A 15,964-nucleotide genomic window follows, 5' to 3' on the forward strand; every position below is an offset into this window, starting at 1 on the left:
GAATCGTGGAATATTCTTCATGTAAAAATGAAAAATGATATTATTTTTATATTATTAATATTATTTTATCATAGTTTTTTTTTTTTACTAATTTTTAATTATATTAGAAAGTTATTATGATTATTATTGTTGTTGTTATCATTATCAATGAGGTTTAGTTATGTTCAATTGAGTGTTTTGTTTGCTTTCCAACACAGCTACAACATTTTTAGTAATTACTGAAAAACTGAAGGCAGTGACAATAATCACAATTATGACAGTCAAGAAATTATGTTCAACATTCTCGAATGGCTGATATTAGAATAATTGCTTTTGGAAGTTTAGGTGCTAAAACTAAATCCATGTCAATAATGCATTTTTTTAAAGCTCAAATTCATAATAATAACGCAACACTACCCTGACACCTGCTGGTCAAATAAACCTACTGCAAGATTCGGCCGAGCGTAAATTCAATTAGTTCAGTTCACATAAATTACGCCACTTAACTCCTCCCACACGGTGCCACGTCAGCAGCATACGCATGAGAAGCACCTGTGAAACCCAAACGTTAAGTTCCATATGAAGAGTCGTTTTTAGATTTAAGAGATTAAACTAGGAAAGATATTTAAGAGATTAAACTAGGAAAATTGTTATATTTAAAAGAGGTCTGCATAAATTATACAGGCTATGGTGTTTTAAATAAATGTTTACAAAAATGCTTATGATGCTTGTACAAGTAAATGTGTATTCTGTCTCTTTTAACGCTTATAATTGGTGTTGGGTAGAGTTACTTTTAAAAGTAATGCATTACAACATTGCGTTAGGCTACTCCCTAAAAAAAAGAAAAAAAAAAGAAACACGAACTGCTTTATTTAGTTACTTTTTACACAAAGTCATGTGTTGCGTTACTTTTTCCTTATCTGGGCTGATTGCTTGTTTGATTTTAATATTAAAAAAGTTATATTTCTAGAAAATGTATAGGCCTAAGCCTTTCCACATTAAAAGTGAAATGAGTAAAGGACGAACCTCAGACAGATTTCTGTTGTGCTGCATTCTGGATTGCATGAAGAATAAGCAATTTAGCAATGAAACACACATTTTGCGTTTATATAAGCCTAATGCCATTTTTGCTTAAGTTACATGGTATTACATTAGACATTCATTTAATATCAGCAGCAAATACATTGGTTAATTATGGGATGATATTTGAACCCATTTAATTATTGCAGGTTTGCATAATATTTTGAGTCATTAAATGAAAAAACAAAGTAACTGACATTAGGCTTCATATGAAAAATTAATGCATTACTTTAGTTCGGCTACTTGAAAATGGTAATCCGATTACTTAACTCACGCCACTTCTATTGCGTTAATCTAAAACTGCAAACATTGATTGTGTCAAAAAGTGTGTCCTCTCCATGTGGACGTTAATTCCTTTGACCACAAGATGGCAGTCAGAGTTCGCCAAATGGCATTATCTTGTTGAAGGAAAACGTTACTATTTTCAGATAAGTATAAATATTCGGGAAATGGGAACTTTTGTTTTGTTTTGTTATATTTTATTATTTGTGTCCAGCCTTAGTCCGATGGATTTGTTAGAGGGGGCAACAGACTCTTATAGCCTACATTTCATTAAAAACATAGGCCTACATTTCTTCTTAATTAGGCCTACTAAAAGGAAGCCTACCAACTTGTTGCTGTTCTTTTGTAGTTGTGTTTAATTAATTTATATATGTAGGTCTATAAGTATTCAGAAATCATTCATTTACGATGGTGCCTTGTTTTTGTTTTGTTTGGGTTTTTTGTGTGTGTTTCTGTTGTACGCAGAACATCCATTGGGAGGCGTTCACGTAATTGCAGAAATCCACTTGACGATGAAAACGACACCTTTTGACGTGCAGCAGCCCATCGTTCATTGGGTTACCTCTGTTTTACATATTCACAGCAGGCCTATATATTAACACATATTTATGAGCATGTGAAATGGCAAAACATGAAATAAAAATACCAAATGGTGGACTATAATTTAAGCTATAAGGACATCAATTAGCCTAACTTTATAAAGACGATAGCCTACGTCACTTTAATACAGATCGCTTATGATGAACTCAAACTTCAGCTATTTAAAATGGGTCTGTTTCAAATAATAAGGTTATTTTCACCTATACCAAACGTGTCATGTAAACCCCATATATTGGCTAACATTAGTGACAGACATGTTTGCTGATGTAGGCTAAAATAATAATAGCCTATATATTTTTTTTTTTATTTAACGCGCTTAAATTTATTTCGTTACATCCTTATTGTGAACCACTGCCTAAGCTAAAACTTTGCCTTTTATTTTAATGCCAGATGAAAGTAGCCTAAAAACGACCTGTTTTAAAAACTCAAGTTGAGCAATGGAAATAACTGAGTGTACGAGTAAGATACAATAAAATCAAGCTACCCATGCTATGCAAATATTAGTAACATCTAACAAAACAACCAGAGAAGCAGTTTACAACTTGGTTCAAGAAACTGTGACCTTCGAAGGAGAAAATCGTAGCATTATCAAACGTACGTCAAGAAAGATTCAGAATTATTTAAATCTATTTTATCAACCTCTGATAAGACAACTTTGGACAACTATTTGCACCAGCCTCTTACTGGATGACAAAAACTGAACTGGACAATAAGTAGGCTATATCTGTTGTATAGTCCTGTATGCCTTTTGTTAGCCCAGATTTGAAAATGGACAGGTGTAAAGTAGTTAAACGACAACCGTCTGGTGACTAAGAAAGAAAAAAAGAAAAAGTGAAAAAACGAAATCATCATCGGACTTTTATCTGTATAGGCTATAGGCTATATATTTTATCTATAGGCTACATGTTTAATTAAGCAGCAAAGCATCCACCTTAGCTGTTTCAGTACGTGTTAATTGAAATAATGCAACCGGCAGCGTTTCTCCTTGATTTATTTTGCACGAAGAGGCTTAGATACAGTAGTTATTTTAATTTTATTTTAATGAAGGCAATTAAGCTATTAACTAATTGGCTATAACAATTCTGAAAAGCACAACTAAAGCATTTCATAAAACACACCTGGAGGGAAATGGGCTCAAATTCGTGAGCCCGAGCAGTAATGCAAATGGCTGAGCAGAATTTTTCATCCTTTCAGATGCGTTTTGATAATCATTGGTTTCGCGTGTGTTCCCTGTTTTTTATATATTAAATATGATTGTTTATCCACAAATATCCCATTGTGTTGTTAGGTCCTCGCTGTGAGCGCCTGGCCTGTTTCATAGAGGAATTAAATATCCAGCGAGCTATCACTGCAACAGAGCTATTCAAGACCGGACAATATTTCAACCTGTCCATAATGAAATTAAAATAGTTACAACTTCGATTTTTGCATGATTTTCGAGACATTTAGAGAAGGGCGTGTGTATTACATTCAATAATGCGAGGTGCGGCCCGTTGCCACATTCATCATCCCATTACTGTGCCCAATCCAGGTACGAAACGTGAAGGGGAAAATGAATTACCGACGTTAAAGTCGTCAATAAAGTCATTTCAGAAAATGGTGTCTCGGATGACTCCGGCATTATTCAACGGGCTTTATCAGCACTGGGGAAATTACGTCGCCTCTACACCTCGTGTAATACGGCCCTGCTTACCTTGATAAAGCGCCCTGCCAGCGGCTAGTGACAGTGCTTTTGACCGGCTTTTATTCAGTCGCTAGTGATGAACGCCAAGCTGATCAGGCGGAATGGGCGCTAATTAAAACCTATAAATTATCTTTTGCAGCTCCTCTCAAGACGTCGCATGCAGCCGAGATAAGAGCTGGAGTGCTAATTTACCGCCTGAAAAGGAGCGTGCCTCACAATGGCTACTTGGCTCAAATAGCATATTGATAGTGTCCTAATTAGAAATTTATTAAGTACCCACTCGAGCTTTTCGAATAAAGATTTCAACCCAGTCTGTTTTATATGAATAAATGCTGCATGTAGGCTACTAAAATTCCATGTCTGTGCTAATTATTATTCTGAATGTTTTGTGTGCGTTCCTTCTTCGTTTTCTGGCGTAACGCATCCAGGGCTATTAATTTGAGTTCTTTGCTCACATTTTTAAGACATTTACTTATTAACACGTCCTTGTCCTGTTTTTGATTCTGTGATTTGTAGCTACGTTTGCTGCACCATTTTTATTTTGTACTGATGTGGTCATAGCATGTGTGAATCAGTTTTTAAGGACAAAGGTATAGTTTCATGTAAACGGATTGTTTGCTTTTTCTCAAAAGTAAACATTATTTAACTTGGCTGAATTAACCTGGCCAGAAAGTTTGTTTAATTAAGATATAGGTCAGGTAGATATGTTAGCCTTAAGGTAATAATTAGCCTATACATACTTTCACAATATCACTTTTAACAGTGTAGCTACTTGCCGGTAAATAGATTTCAAAGAGAATAACAATAATGCGGTCTAGTCTATTTTTTTATTGCAATCATTAGGTTAATTATAGCTATACCTTACATGTTATTATAAAATATCCCGGATATATTGTGGTAGATTCAGTTTATTGGCCTTAATTTCATTGCTTGATAACCTTGTCCCACAGAATGATAATTCCATATGATGAAGGCTCACTCCGTCGCCTATCGCCTACCTTCACTACTAACAGTCTCAAAAAAAAAAAAAAAAAGCAATTCGCGATGTTATTAGTGTCTAGTTTTGGCACACACAAAAATGCAACTGAAATAGTGAATTATCTTGCTGCACCATCAGACCTTTTTTCTGTCAAAAGCCAATGCCGATCCAGAAACATCCAGTCCCGATTAGAGTGGATTTTAATGTTCGCCAGATTATTTGGTCTTGGAGATCCATCCGTTCTTTATTTGCATTAGAAGTCTATTGGACGTTCTCTGCTTGTGACACCAAGGATGTTGGTACCCCATTGGTCCACTGCACGTGTGTCTCGCTCACGTGCTTCCGGTTAAGGAAAAAAGTATGAGAGGGGCACAGTGATTTTAGGAAGAGTTTGTTAAGCGCGAGCTGTCACACGGGGCAGCGAGTCAGGGACTGCGGAGCATCGCGCGATGTATTGTCTGACATGAATAACGGGTGTGTTCTGACACTCAAAACGCTTTGATCGCGGAAAGCATTCCGATGCTATGACAGTCGCTCCTCTTAAGGTATTTCGTTTACCTTTATTTTAACACTATAGACTGCATTCTTGTTTGTTGCTATCCGGATACTGCTCTTTGCAACAAGTGGAATTTTGTTGTGCAAACCACGATCCAGCTGTCATGGAGGAGCAAAAGGATCAAAATAGTCGTGATTCGACTGAGTCTGACAGCGCCTCGCTCTCACCCAATATACCATCTCCTCCGATTTTACCTCACCAGGCTGCGCAGCAAGCCCACAGAACAACGAACTTTTTCATCGACAATATTCTAAGGCCAGATTTCGGCTGCAAGAAAGATCTTGGGAGTAGGGACCGGGCGCAAACCTCGGGTAGGGAGAATGTTAACCCTATGGCGATAAGGCCGTCGCATAATAGCAGCCTTTGCCAGGATTCAAACTGCAGTAGTGACAGCACTTCTTCGTCCTCGTCTTCTTCGCCATCTTCAAAGCAGACCTCTGCAAAGCTTGTCGAGGGAAATGGGACTACCTCAGCAAGGTACGGGGAGAATACGACGTCGATAATGGTGGTGAACGCTAACGGGGGAACTTCGCAAGCGAAAGAATCGCAGCCTTTACTGTGGCCCGCGTGGGTGTACTGCACCAGGTACTCGGACAGACCCTCATCTGGTAAGGCGCTAGTTTCTTAATTGCACTATGATTCACAAACAGCGAGTGACTCTGCGCGCATCAAACTTTGTTGAGGGCGCACTGTTGATTTTAATTTTATATTTTTTTTATTTTTATTTTTCTAATCACTGGGTACCTACATAAAATTTTAGTAATTTCTCTCGTTTTACGCAGCGTCTCCAGTTATCGCTTATATTCAGCTGATGAGCGAACTATTGTCACTTAGGCCGCAAACCAAAGTAAAACTATTTTGTTCACTTGAGCCGTTTCTGGAGAAAAACGGAAATGCAAAGTATGTTCATTGTGGCATCAAAATTCTAATTCTGGTTCCCACTAAATTTCTAAGCTAATTCTATACAAAATAATTATTGTGGCCTTCTATAACACCAACTAGCTTACCATCAATAGAAATGGTGAATACTAGACTATGTAACTGTGCTAATGTGAAAAATATAGATCATATTTATAGATTAATATTTAGATAATAGTAGTTTTTTCAAATATTTTTCTATCCAGTTTCTCAGCGTAGGCTTTTGTTATTGTTGTAATGAATCTTTTCACTGTAGCATTTCATTTATCTTAGTCTATGGGTTGTGTTAATATAAAATATGTGTTTATAATGTCAGCCTACAAATAGCTTAAACTTAATGAAGGAAAGAAAAAAAGAGGTGTCCTTATTTAAGGCATAATCAACATTGTTTAGTGGCGTTCTTCTTTAAATTAAGGATTTCCTAGCTGCTAACTTCAGGCTATTTGTAGTTAAATGATTTTAGTATATTCGATAGATATTTAATAGGCAATTTATTTTGTGACAAACCAGTTGAATGTTGAATGTTATAACTCTTCTTACGTAAATCACATTGTGTGCACTATATACCTCTAGGTTCTATTTCTACCTGCTCAGACCCGCAAACTCAATGTCAGCATTTAGATTTCAATAATTTTAAATAATCTACTTGACTTGAATAAAGCCGGTTCATTTGGAGGTTATCGCATGAAGTAGGCTACATTTTCTGACAAAACATTTTACAGTGCATACCTGACATAAAGTCAGCTGGGCTGTGGGAAAAGAGGTTCTGATTGACTTCACTGATTGACTTACTGATTGAGCTATCAGACACTGGACTTTCACAGACGGCAAGCAGAATTTCGATCATCCGAGTGAAGTTGCCTGAAGGAAAGACGTAGGGTTCTGTTCAGTTGTTGATTGGTAATGCAGAAAATAGTTTTCATGACACGCGTGTAATACCACATGCGTGTTGATAGGTTTGCCTTGCATTATACTGTTAACAGTTTTTTTTTTTTTTTTTTTAATTGCACCTAGTTTGCATGTATGGGTTTACAGATAGGAACAGCATTATTCGCGGACATATTAAAGGTAAATAAATAAGTAAATATTTGCAGAACAATAACATAACAGTTGTTGCAACTGAGCAAAACGAAGGCCTACACATGCAATATTAATGCCGATATGTAAAAATATAAATTCGGCTCATTTTCTGTAAACACTTCTGCAATTAATTGCTCGTGTGCAGAGGTAAAAAAATTGTAGATATTTTATGTACATTCCCTGTCTTTCAATTATATTTGACACAATGGTTAGCATTTTAAAACCTTTTATTAATTTAATATTCATATCAAAATAACACAGTTTATTACCAAATCGCGTGACTGTTTTATAAAAAGGGAGAAGCCATAGAACAACAACAACAACAACAACAACAACAACAACAAAAAACTGATTAACCTATCGATTTTATTTTTCTGTGAGTGACAATAACATGGTGATTTCGAAATTAAGAACTCCTTATGCCATTGTTTTGGAAAACGGAGAAATATAGGCTACTACTGATATGTCGACAAGTTATCATTTTGTCTATGATGCTTGCAATAATAGCTATAGCCTACTAGCCCCAAAAATGTCGCTTATGTAGCCACCATAAGCCATTATTGGAAATAATGTTGGTTTATATGGTTCTTTCTCACTCTGTGAATTCAATGCAAACTAAAATTTCAGAAAACGATGAATAGCTTTAGTAAGAATAAGAAGACTCGCATAAAGCCTCGTTCGGCTTTCCCGCTATTTTCACCGGAAGCGCTTTAGTGACAATCGAGGGCTGAGGCCTACTTTCAAGGTTAATTTGCAGATCTACATATGAATTGCTTATGATTAAATACCTTATGAAGTTTAAAGTTCGCTGCTATTTGCGTTTTATATCTATTAATTCTGCAGCAGTTGTGTTTCCTGGCCTTCTTGGCAATTACACATGCACATGTCAGCTAAGGTCATTCGTTTTACATGGATTACAAACACTCATCGTGATGTTTCACTGCAAACACCTATTGTTTAATGCATTATGAGCGAGACAGCGCTGTCGGATAATGAACTGCAGTATGAATTCGTTGAAGAGAGTGCAGTTGAAAATACCTATTCCAATAGCTCCAGCAGTGTCAGTGTTAATACCATATCAGTGTTTCACTTACCTGCCAAGACATTGTCCGTCAGGTGAGGTGTGTGGGTATTGTTCATGCTGCTTTATGATATTTATGTCTTCGTTTTATTGTTGTTTCTACACTAGGCCCAAGGACACGAAAATTGAAAAAGAAGAAAAGCGAGAAGGAAGACAAGCGACCGAGAACCGCTTTCACGGCTGAACAGCTGCAGAGACTTAAAGCCGAGTTTCAGGCGAATCGGTACATCACGGAGCAGCGGAGACAGTCGCTGGCCCAGGAACTCAACCTCAATGAGTCGCAAATAAAAATCTGGTTCCAGAATAAGAGGGCCAAAATCAAAAAGGCCACTGGCTATAAGAACGGCCTCGCTCTTCAGCTCATGGCTCAAGGACTCTACAACCATTCCACAACAACAGTTCAAGAAGATAAAGACGATAGCGAATAAAAATGGCCCTGCTTCTCTCCTAAGAAAAGGCCATGGACGCTGACGCCGACAAAAGTGATTTTTCATATTTTTATGACTCAGATGAAAAGGAAATGTCTTCGAATTCGGCGAAATGAAGATACGATATTTAAGCAAATTTCTGTTTATCATACAGTATATGGACATGCATCTAAATACGAACACTATGAAAATTTATATATAGCCAAAACTGTAAGATGTGTATATTTAATTCCAGGTAAGGGGATGTCTATATTGCTCCTTACTTGCTGAATATTTCTAACGTTTCTTCTCCTTTCCCAATGTGGTTGCTCACCGTTCCAGTAGGCCTTCGTGTCAGGCTTGTTAGAGTTTTTGTGATAGCCCTGTCTCCTAAATTCCTTATCTCACAGTTCTTCAAATGCGTGACTGAACCAACGCTTCAAGCCAAAGATTTTAATATGTTCAGATTATGTTGTCTGAAATAAAAAAGGTAGAATGTGCCATTTGTTTTTTTTTTTTTTACTTTTTTTTCAAGTCTACAAAATCTCAATTAGCCTAAACGCTACGATGACTTGTAGCTAGTTATCCCAATCCCCTGAGAGATTTTTTTTAAAATAAATATATCACAAAACGATGCTTTTCTACACTACTCAAATTTTCTTACCGAGGCAGTGGGTTGTGGTTAGACTGTAATAGGACGTTATATGACGCATTGCAATTGTTATGATGGAAGATATTATAATATTGACAGAATTCTTTAGAAGTCGGCTTGTTTTAAGGTTTAGGCCTAATATGGTTTTAGTGGAGTATAAACCAGAAAACTAAATTTGATTTTATCTTATAAGGGCATTTTACATTTACCTAATATATATGCGATATATCTAAGCCTGGCTTGCAGTGTAGTACAAAAACGTTATTATTCCAAATTAAAAAATATCTTGGAACTTTTTTTCCCTTGCTTTTTCTAATTTTCTGCCTATGAAAATAATGGACTAATGAAGTAGATGTGATCTGGGAAATCTGCCACCCTAAGGAATGGAATTTTTAGAAGCATTCTTATATATATATCATTATACGACGTACTCATGTGTTTGACCACAGATTATTTTAATGAACTGTTTGAATGTCGTTTATCAACCATAAAAATAGTTGTCTCATGTTGCTGACTTCGTGCGATGACAACAGCAGTGCAGAAAAGCGCTCGGCTTTGGTTGTCTTGGCGAGGCAGCCTGCAGGATTCTGTCTAGGGATCAAAGAAAAGATTGAAGAAACTCTCCAGTCGAGGTTAAAAGGTCAGGTTAAGCAGCCAAAACAAAATCGTGGATGTTTCATAACACGACATTCTCTCTGAACAGTTTACGTATTATATGAACAAAAAATAGCATAGACATCGCGTTCTAAATGTTTCGTGGGCAATAAAGAATCTCTTGCGAGTTTTAGCATCACAAATGTTGCCGGTATGTGAGCTGTGAACATGATTACAAAATTATTTGGATGAATAGTAAACATGTTTATTTTTAGGCTGCATGAAACTTAATGACCATCAAACGCGGAGAACATGAGCAATGTGTTAGAAATTTTATACAATAATTTTAACCGAGGGGTTTAACAGTCCAAAATATTCATATTTTTGTAGATATAGCTTATGCATTGCGTTAACTGTATAGGCTACACATTTTTGCACAGTATTTTGACAAGTCAGTCGTGACTAAAACAGTAAGACGGGACTATTTTCGAGAAAATGTAAATTTAACAAATGTACAAATGTAAAATGCGCTGTTCAACACCGGTGTGCAGGTTTTATTGGGACGAGATTTCAGCAATAGGGTCGTTTAACTTGTTATGGTTAATTACTAGTTACTCCTGAATATTTACCCCATAGTAAAATACGTCACGAAGAAGACTTTACAACAACAACAACAACAAAACAAAAACAATTTTGGTGATCAAATGACAACAACAGAAAGGCATCGCCTTTCTAAAATGTGATATCTTGACTGTGACATGTCTATAAATAGAAAGAGTTCATATCAGAGGTTTATCATCACTTATTGGTCGGAATAAATTGTTTTCGGAATATAGTGTTGTCAGTAAAAAAAAAAAAAGAGAGAGAGAGAGACTGTTATTTATAAGCGTGTGGGACTGGTGTTGTGCTGTTGAATGTTTGGACGATTAGTCATCAGAATATGTTGCAAGTACTGCCACAAATCTTTTCACGTTTAATTCACGGTTTTCTGCATAAAATTGCTCGACAGTTGTCATTGCACAATTATATGCTTTACATTATTTAACCTATTTCATAAATATGAAGCCGGGATCATGTAGGTCGTGAACTGAGATATAGGAATGCTTGCTTGATCGTTATAAATATGTTATTATGGCAACAGGCCTTTAAATATGTATTTATTTATTGAATTACAAATACATTTCACTATAAATTAAGCTATATTGCAAAACATGCTAAATTGATCAGACACCAATATTGATACATAATTTAACTCTTTTATGTTTTGGAGTAAAACCTACTTGTAACAAATGACACAATAAGCAGGGAATTCAATGACTAACTTAAATCTGCTTTCTTTCACTCTTATTATATAGAACAGACTATAAAATAATTCCTGTAATTCTCTAAAGTAAGGAATTCGTTGATTAATAAAAATATTTGCCATTCCCCGTGGAATTCGAGGGTTTTTCCACCACAGGAGCCCGTGGGCGGCTTTTATTTTTAATTATTCTGCTGCTAATACAACTGCTGCGCATTATATTGAGTGGATTTAATCACTCGCCATTTCTAAAACACCTTTACATTAAATATTAAATGCCATAAACCAATTGACATTACTTATTTAAAAAGGTTAGAACGATGGGGTTATTTCATTACAATTATTGCAGCATTCATTACTTGAAATTAATTTGCTTTAGCACGAGCCAATCCCTCGTGTCTTTCTGTACTTTAAAAAAAAAAATGTAATGTGTATAGGGCTTATAGTATTATGTATTTTAAATTGTACAAAAATAGAAAATAAAGCCCATGTCTTTCAACTTACAGTGCTATTGCAAATAAGTTTATAACAGCGAGATATTCAATGAGAATCTTGGAAATTATTTTCCAAGTTTTTCCAATAATTATAATGTCCTTACAATTTGGTGTTTTTAACAAATCTTATTTTATACACAATCGTTTGCGAAAAGCTTTTATGTCATAATGCGGAGCAAACTTGTTTACGCATGATTCATATAACAAAATATTATTCAGTCGTTCATCCATGTGTGTGTTTGTGTGTGTGTGTGCGCGCGCGCGCGTGTAGGTTTTTTAGGCTCAAATGAAAGAGTAAAGTGACTGTTCACATCAGCATTAAACATAGGCTAATTTAAAGGGCTTTTCTATAGCCTGTAGACTATGACTGAAAGGGTGTTCAAACTAATCTGTTTTTCATTGTTGTCATATTGATTTTACTAATCGTTTACTAATGTAGGGATTTTCAAGTTGTAGTGTATATATCTTTAAAAAATCATTTTTTCTGTCTTTTTTATTTGTTATTTTTAATCTAGGCTGCTATCCGTATGATGATGTGGGCCAAATATAACACAACATATAGGATAACACATTTACTGTGAGGACCATAATAACATTGGCATTGCCTTCTGAAAATATACAGCACGCATTCAAATACGGCTCAAAACCGCCTTGCGTCGTTCAGCAGGTGCTTTGCTAAAACAAAAGGCAGCTGAGATTGGCGCATGCTCGGTACACTCTGCCCTGCAGCTACCATATACAACATGTATTTAATATATATGCAAATTAAATCGATAAAAGCCGAAACTATGGAGATTATTTAGCAGGGTAGCTGCAACACCAGAAACATTGAACTTTAGATAAAGATAAGAGAACGTCAGCCAAATTCCAATGAAAATTGAAGAGGGAGAGGATGTTCTTCGAAATGCCAAGAGATAGCAAGGCTATGTCGTTGGGGTTGAGGACAGGAAAAGCTTGCTGCATCGCCGGTGTTCTGACACCGGCACAAATTTCACAGCCTCCCTTGGTTGTCTCGGTTTGTGCCCTCGTTGACCAAAGGCGAACGTGCATCATTGATCAAAGGAGACCGGAAGAGGCCAGTGACCCTGAATAGGACTAAAGGATGCAAATATAGGAGCTAAGTGATTGGTAATCCTATTAAAACACGCCGTGGGTGGGGGCCATGGGTTCAGAGGCTATTCGCGTCACAACACTATCAGCTCTCGATGCTTGTACACACAAGCTGACAAGCGTTTCTGTTGTGCGCACGCGCGCGCGCACGCACAGGCATCATCGCTGCGATCACAAACCAGCACTGCTTAACTCAAATGTAATCCGCCATGGAATTACTGAGCAGTAATGTGTGGTAATCAGTTTGGTTTTCTGTAAAGGATCAAATCAGTGGGACTTGCATTGGAAAGAGGATGTCTTTCTGCCACAAACTTAAATAAAATAAAGCACAATTAGAGATTGACTAATCTAATTAACGAATCTAGACCTATATGCATAAACAAATAAGTACCACAAAACTATTTTCCCTTTAGAAAAGGTGCTTTGAGGTCAAACCTCTGTTCTCCCATTTAAAGAATTTCACACAAATGCACTATCCTATTCTAAACTGGTTCCCCCCTTCCTCCAAGGTCCACATCACTTCAGTTTTTGCTGTTGAAATGTGTGACAAATGTATACAGAGGCAACACTGGTGGGGCGATTCAACAAAAGACGGCATTGAATGTTAACCTCCCAATGTGCCAGTGTAGGCATTAGGACCACTGGGAGAGCAGCCACAAATGTGGGAGCAGATAAATGAACATTACATGGTGGATACAACCAAGTACCTTCATTCCCCTCCACCCACCCCCAACTGGTCAGCTGCACAGATCCAGACACAAACACACTACTGCAGGCTTTGCAAATGGAGAGCATGGTGACATATGCATATATCAATTGAAAAAGTTCTGCACAACTTTATCTGTTTCTGGCTGACTTAGCTATCTAAAAACAATTCTGTTATTGTTTAAGTTATTCCTGAGATTTATGTTTCACACAAATAGGAAAAAAAAATTGGTGCAAACATTCACTTAATTAATAATTAAACCATTCAGTGTGTGTGTGTGTGTGTGTATGTGTATATATATATATATATATATATATATATATATATATATATATATATATATATATATATATATATATATGTGTATATATGTGTATATATATATATACAATTTCTCAAAGTAGCCTACTTGGAAAAAAGAATATAAAAATAATATAAATACAATTTCTCAAAGTAGCCTACTTGGAAAAAAGAATATAAAAATAATATAAATAAAATATACTTTTATTTATATTATTTTTATATTCTTTTTTCCAAGTAGGCTACTTTGAGAGATTACACTATTTCATGATGTTGATAAAATTCCTATATAGGCCTTGGTTTTCACGTAGATTGGCTATACTGAGAAGTTCTTCTTCTCAAAATAAGAAGATAAGCAACATTTTAGGATTTGGGTTTTGCTTATAAACTATTTTGGGTTTTCAGTGATCCATGGCAGCCTATTCAACATCCCCAATACCAAGTGTAATTTGTGAAAGGCCCTTCAGTGGTAGCTATGATGCAGTCAAAACACTTTTGCCAAAACACAATTGTCATTTTGTCACACCTCCATTGAATGTGGTTCAATTAAAATTAAGAATGACTTGAAAAGGGGCTTTATTTTCATAAAATGGTCTAAATGTGTGTGTTTTTAACAAATGACCTTGACACAATTATGATCTTATGTGGTCCTGTCACATGACAACAAAATGGCTTCTTAAGGTTTTTAAAAAAATAAAATTCTAATTAATATTGAAAACATTTTAAAATATAATTCATGGTATTTTAAAGACAGGAAAGTCGCCTGTTTTTAGGCTAATATTGGCATTTTTACATAGTCTATTAGGCTACTCTGCCGGTATAGCTTTGAGCAATTGCCTACAATTAAAAAAAAAACATCCAATTTCTACAAAGTCTAAAACTCTCGTGAATAATAATAGTAATACATATAATGAATAATATTTTTATATATATATCATTTTTACTATAACTCCTATTATAATAGCATATAATAATTTACCATTATTTCGTAGTTTCAATATTATTTGAATATTGAGACCACATAATAGCCTAATAGAAGTATGACATTTCCCCTAGAATTTTAATTAAGATCCAGTAACAACACCCAGACATTTCTCCACTCAAAAATCTCAATATTATCGATGTTTATTTTAATTATGAAATTAGTTTTATTCAAGCTATTTGTTTTAATTTTGTTTGTTTTAGGTTGAACTGCATTTTAATGTAGCCTTTTTTTCTTTTCTTTTTTTACCTAAAAGATTCGGACAAAAACGAGCGTCACGTCATTGACCCATATATGAAAGGAAGAAGAGTTGACAAGAATTCTAATTACAAACAGAAGGGGTCCTGTCGTGGGACAACGGTGGGTGTTCACCCCGTTCACAGTGGCATCTGCTGTGCAGATTTTTCAGAGCCCATCCCTGTCAGGGCGCTTTTTTATATAATGAAGGTACACGCACAAAGAGAACAAAGCGCGGGACACCTGGTATCATCATATGCGATGGGTGGTCAAGAGGCTCTTCTCTCGGCGTTCCTCTCACATGTGGTATTACTTTACCGTCTCCAGCAGACGCAGACAGACAGGGCCTTCCACGATGCGCGCTAGCATTAGCGGCTATGTTTTCACCGGTGCTCTTGCACTTCAAAAGGCGGCTAAATCGCGAAATCTCCTTCTCGGTCTCTCATCGCTGGTTGTGCAGTCCCGAGGTGGCGAGAGGTGAACCGGAGAACAGTTCGTCATATTCAATTAGCACACGGCTGTCACAGCCGCTCTTAACGGGCCGTGATGTCATTCCCCGCGAGAGACTATGAACCATTGTCCCACCTTTGAGAGGAGACGATCTGAGAAACACGAACCACTACAGAGCATCAGTAAAAATTGAATATTAAAACAATAAGCCTATTCTTCACTAGAATGATTTTAAAGATAATCACAGAACCATACTTAAAGGACATTATTATTATTATTGTCATAGATTGTGTCTAAAAAGTTTAATTTTCCTTCATTTTAAGACTATTTTGAGCTTGTCCCCAAACCTAACTTTTAATTGTCCTTCTCTGTTAAAACGTTACTTGAAAAAAATGTCATAAAAATTGTTTAAAAAAGTTTTCCAAAGAACGTTCTCCCCCTCCGAAAAGAGCCATTATGGCGTTGCCATCAGTGAATGTTCATAATTAGATCC

The 15,964-nt window shown here is 36.1% G+C and overlaps 1 protein-coding gene across 1 annotated transcript; it reads left to right on the top strand.

Annotated features, from left to right (window-relative positions):
• Positions 1-4,985: 4,985 nt before the first annotated feature.
• On the top strand, positions 4,986-9,146 carry LOC127948586 (homeobox protein engrailed-1-B). Its single transcript, XM_052545080.1, has 2 exons — positions 4,986-5,768; positions 8,348-9,146. Exons 1-2 carry the CDS (start codon positions 5,264-5,266, stop codon positions 8,665-8,667), a joined length of 825 nt encoding a protein of 274 aa, XP_052401040.1. The 5' UTR covers positions 4,986-5,263; the 3' UTR covers positions 8,668-9,146.
• Positions 9,147-15,964: the final 6,818 nt, after the last annotated feature.

The sequence above is a fragment of the Carassius gibelio genome, chromosome B1, assembly GCF_023724105.1.
Source record: "Carassius gibelio isolate Cgi1373 ecotype wild population from Czech Republic chromosome B1, carGib1.2-hapl.c, whole genome shotgun sequence".
NCBI classification, from domain to species: domain Eukaryota; kingdom Metazoa; phylum Chordata; class Actinopteri; order Cypriniformes; family Cyprinidae; genus Carassius; species Carassius gibelio.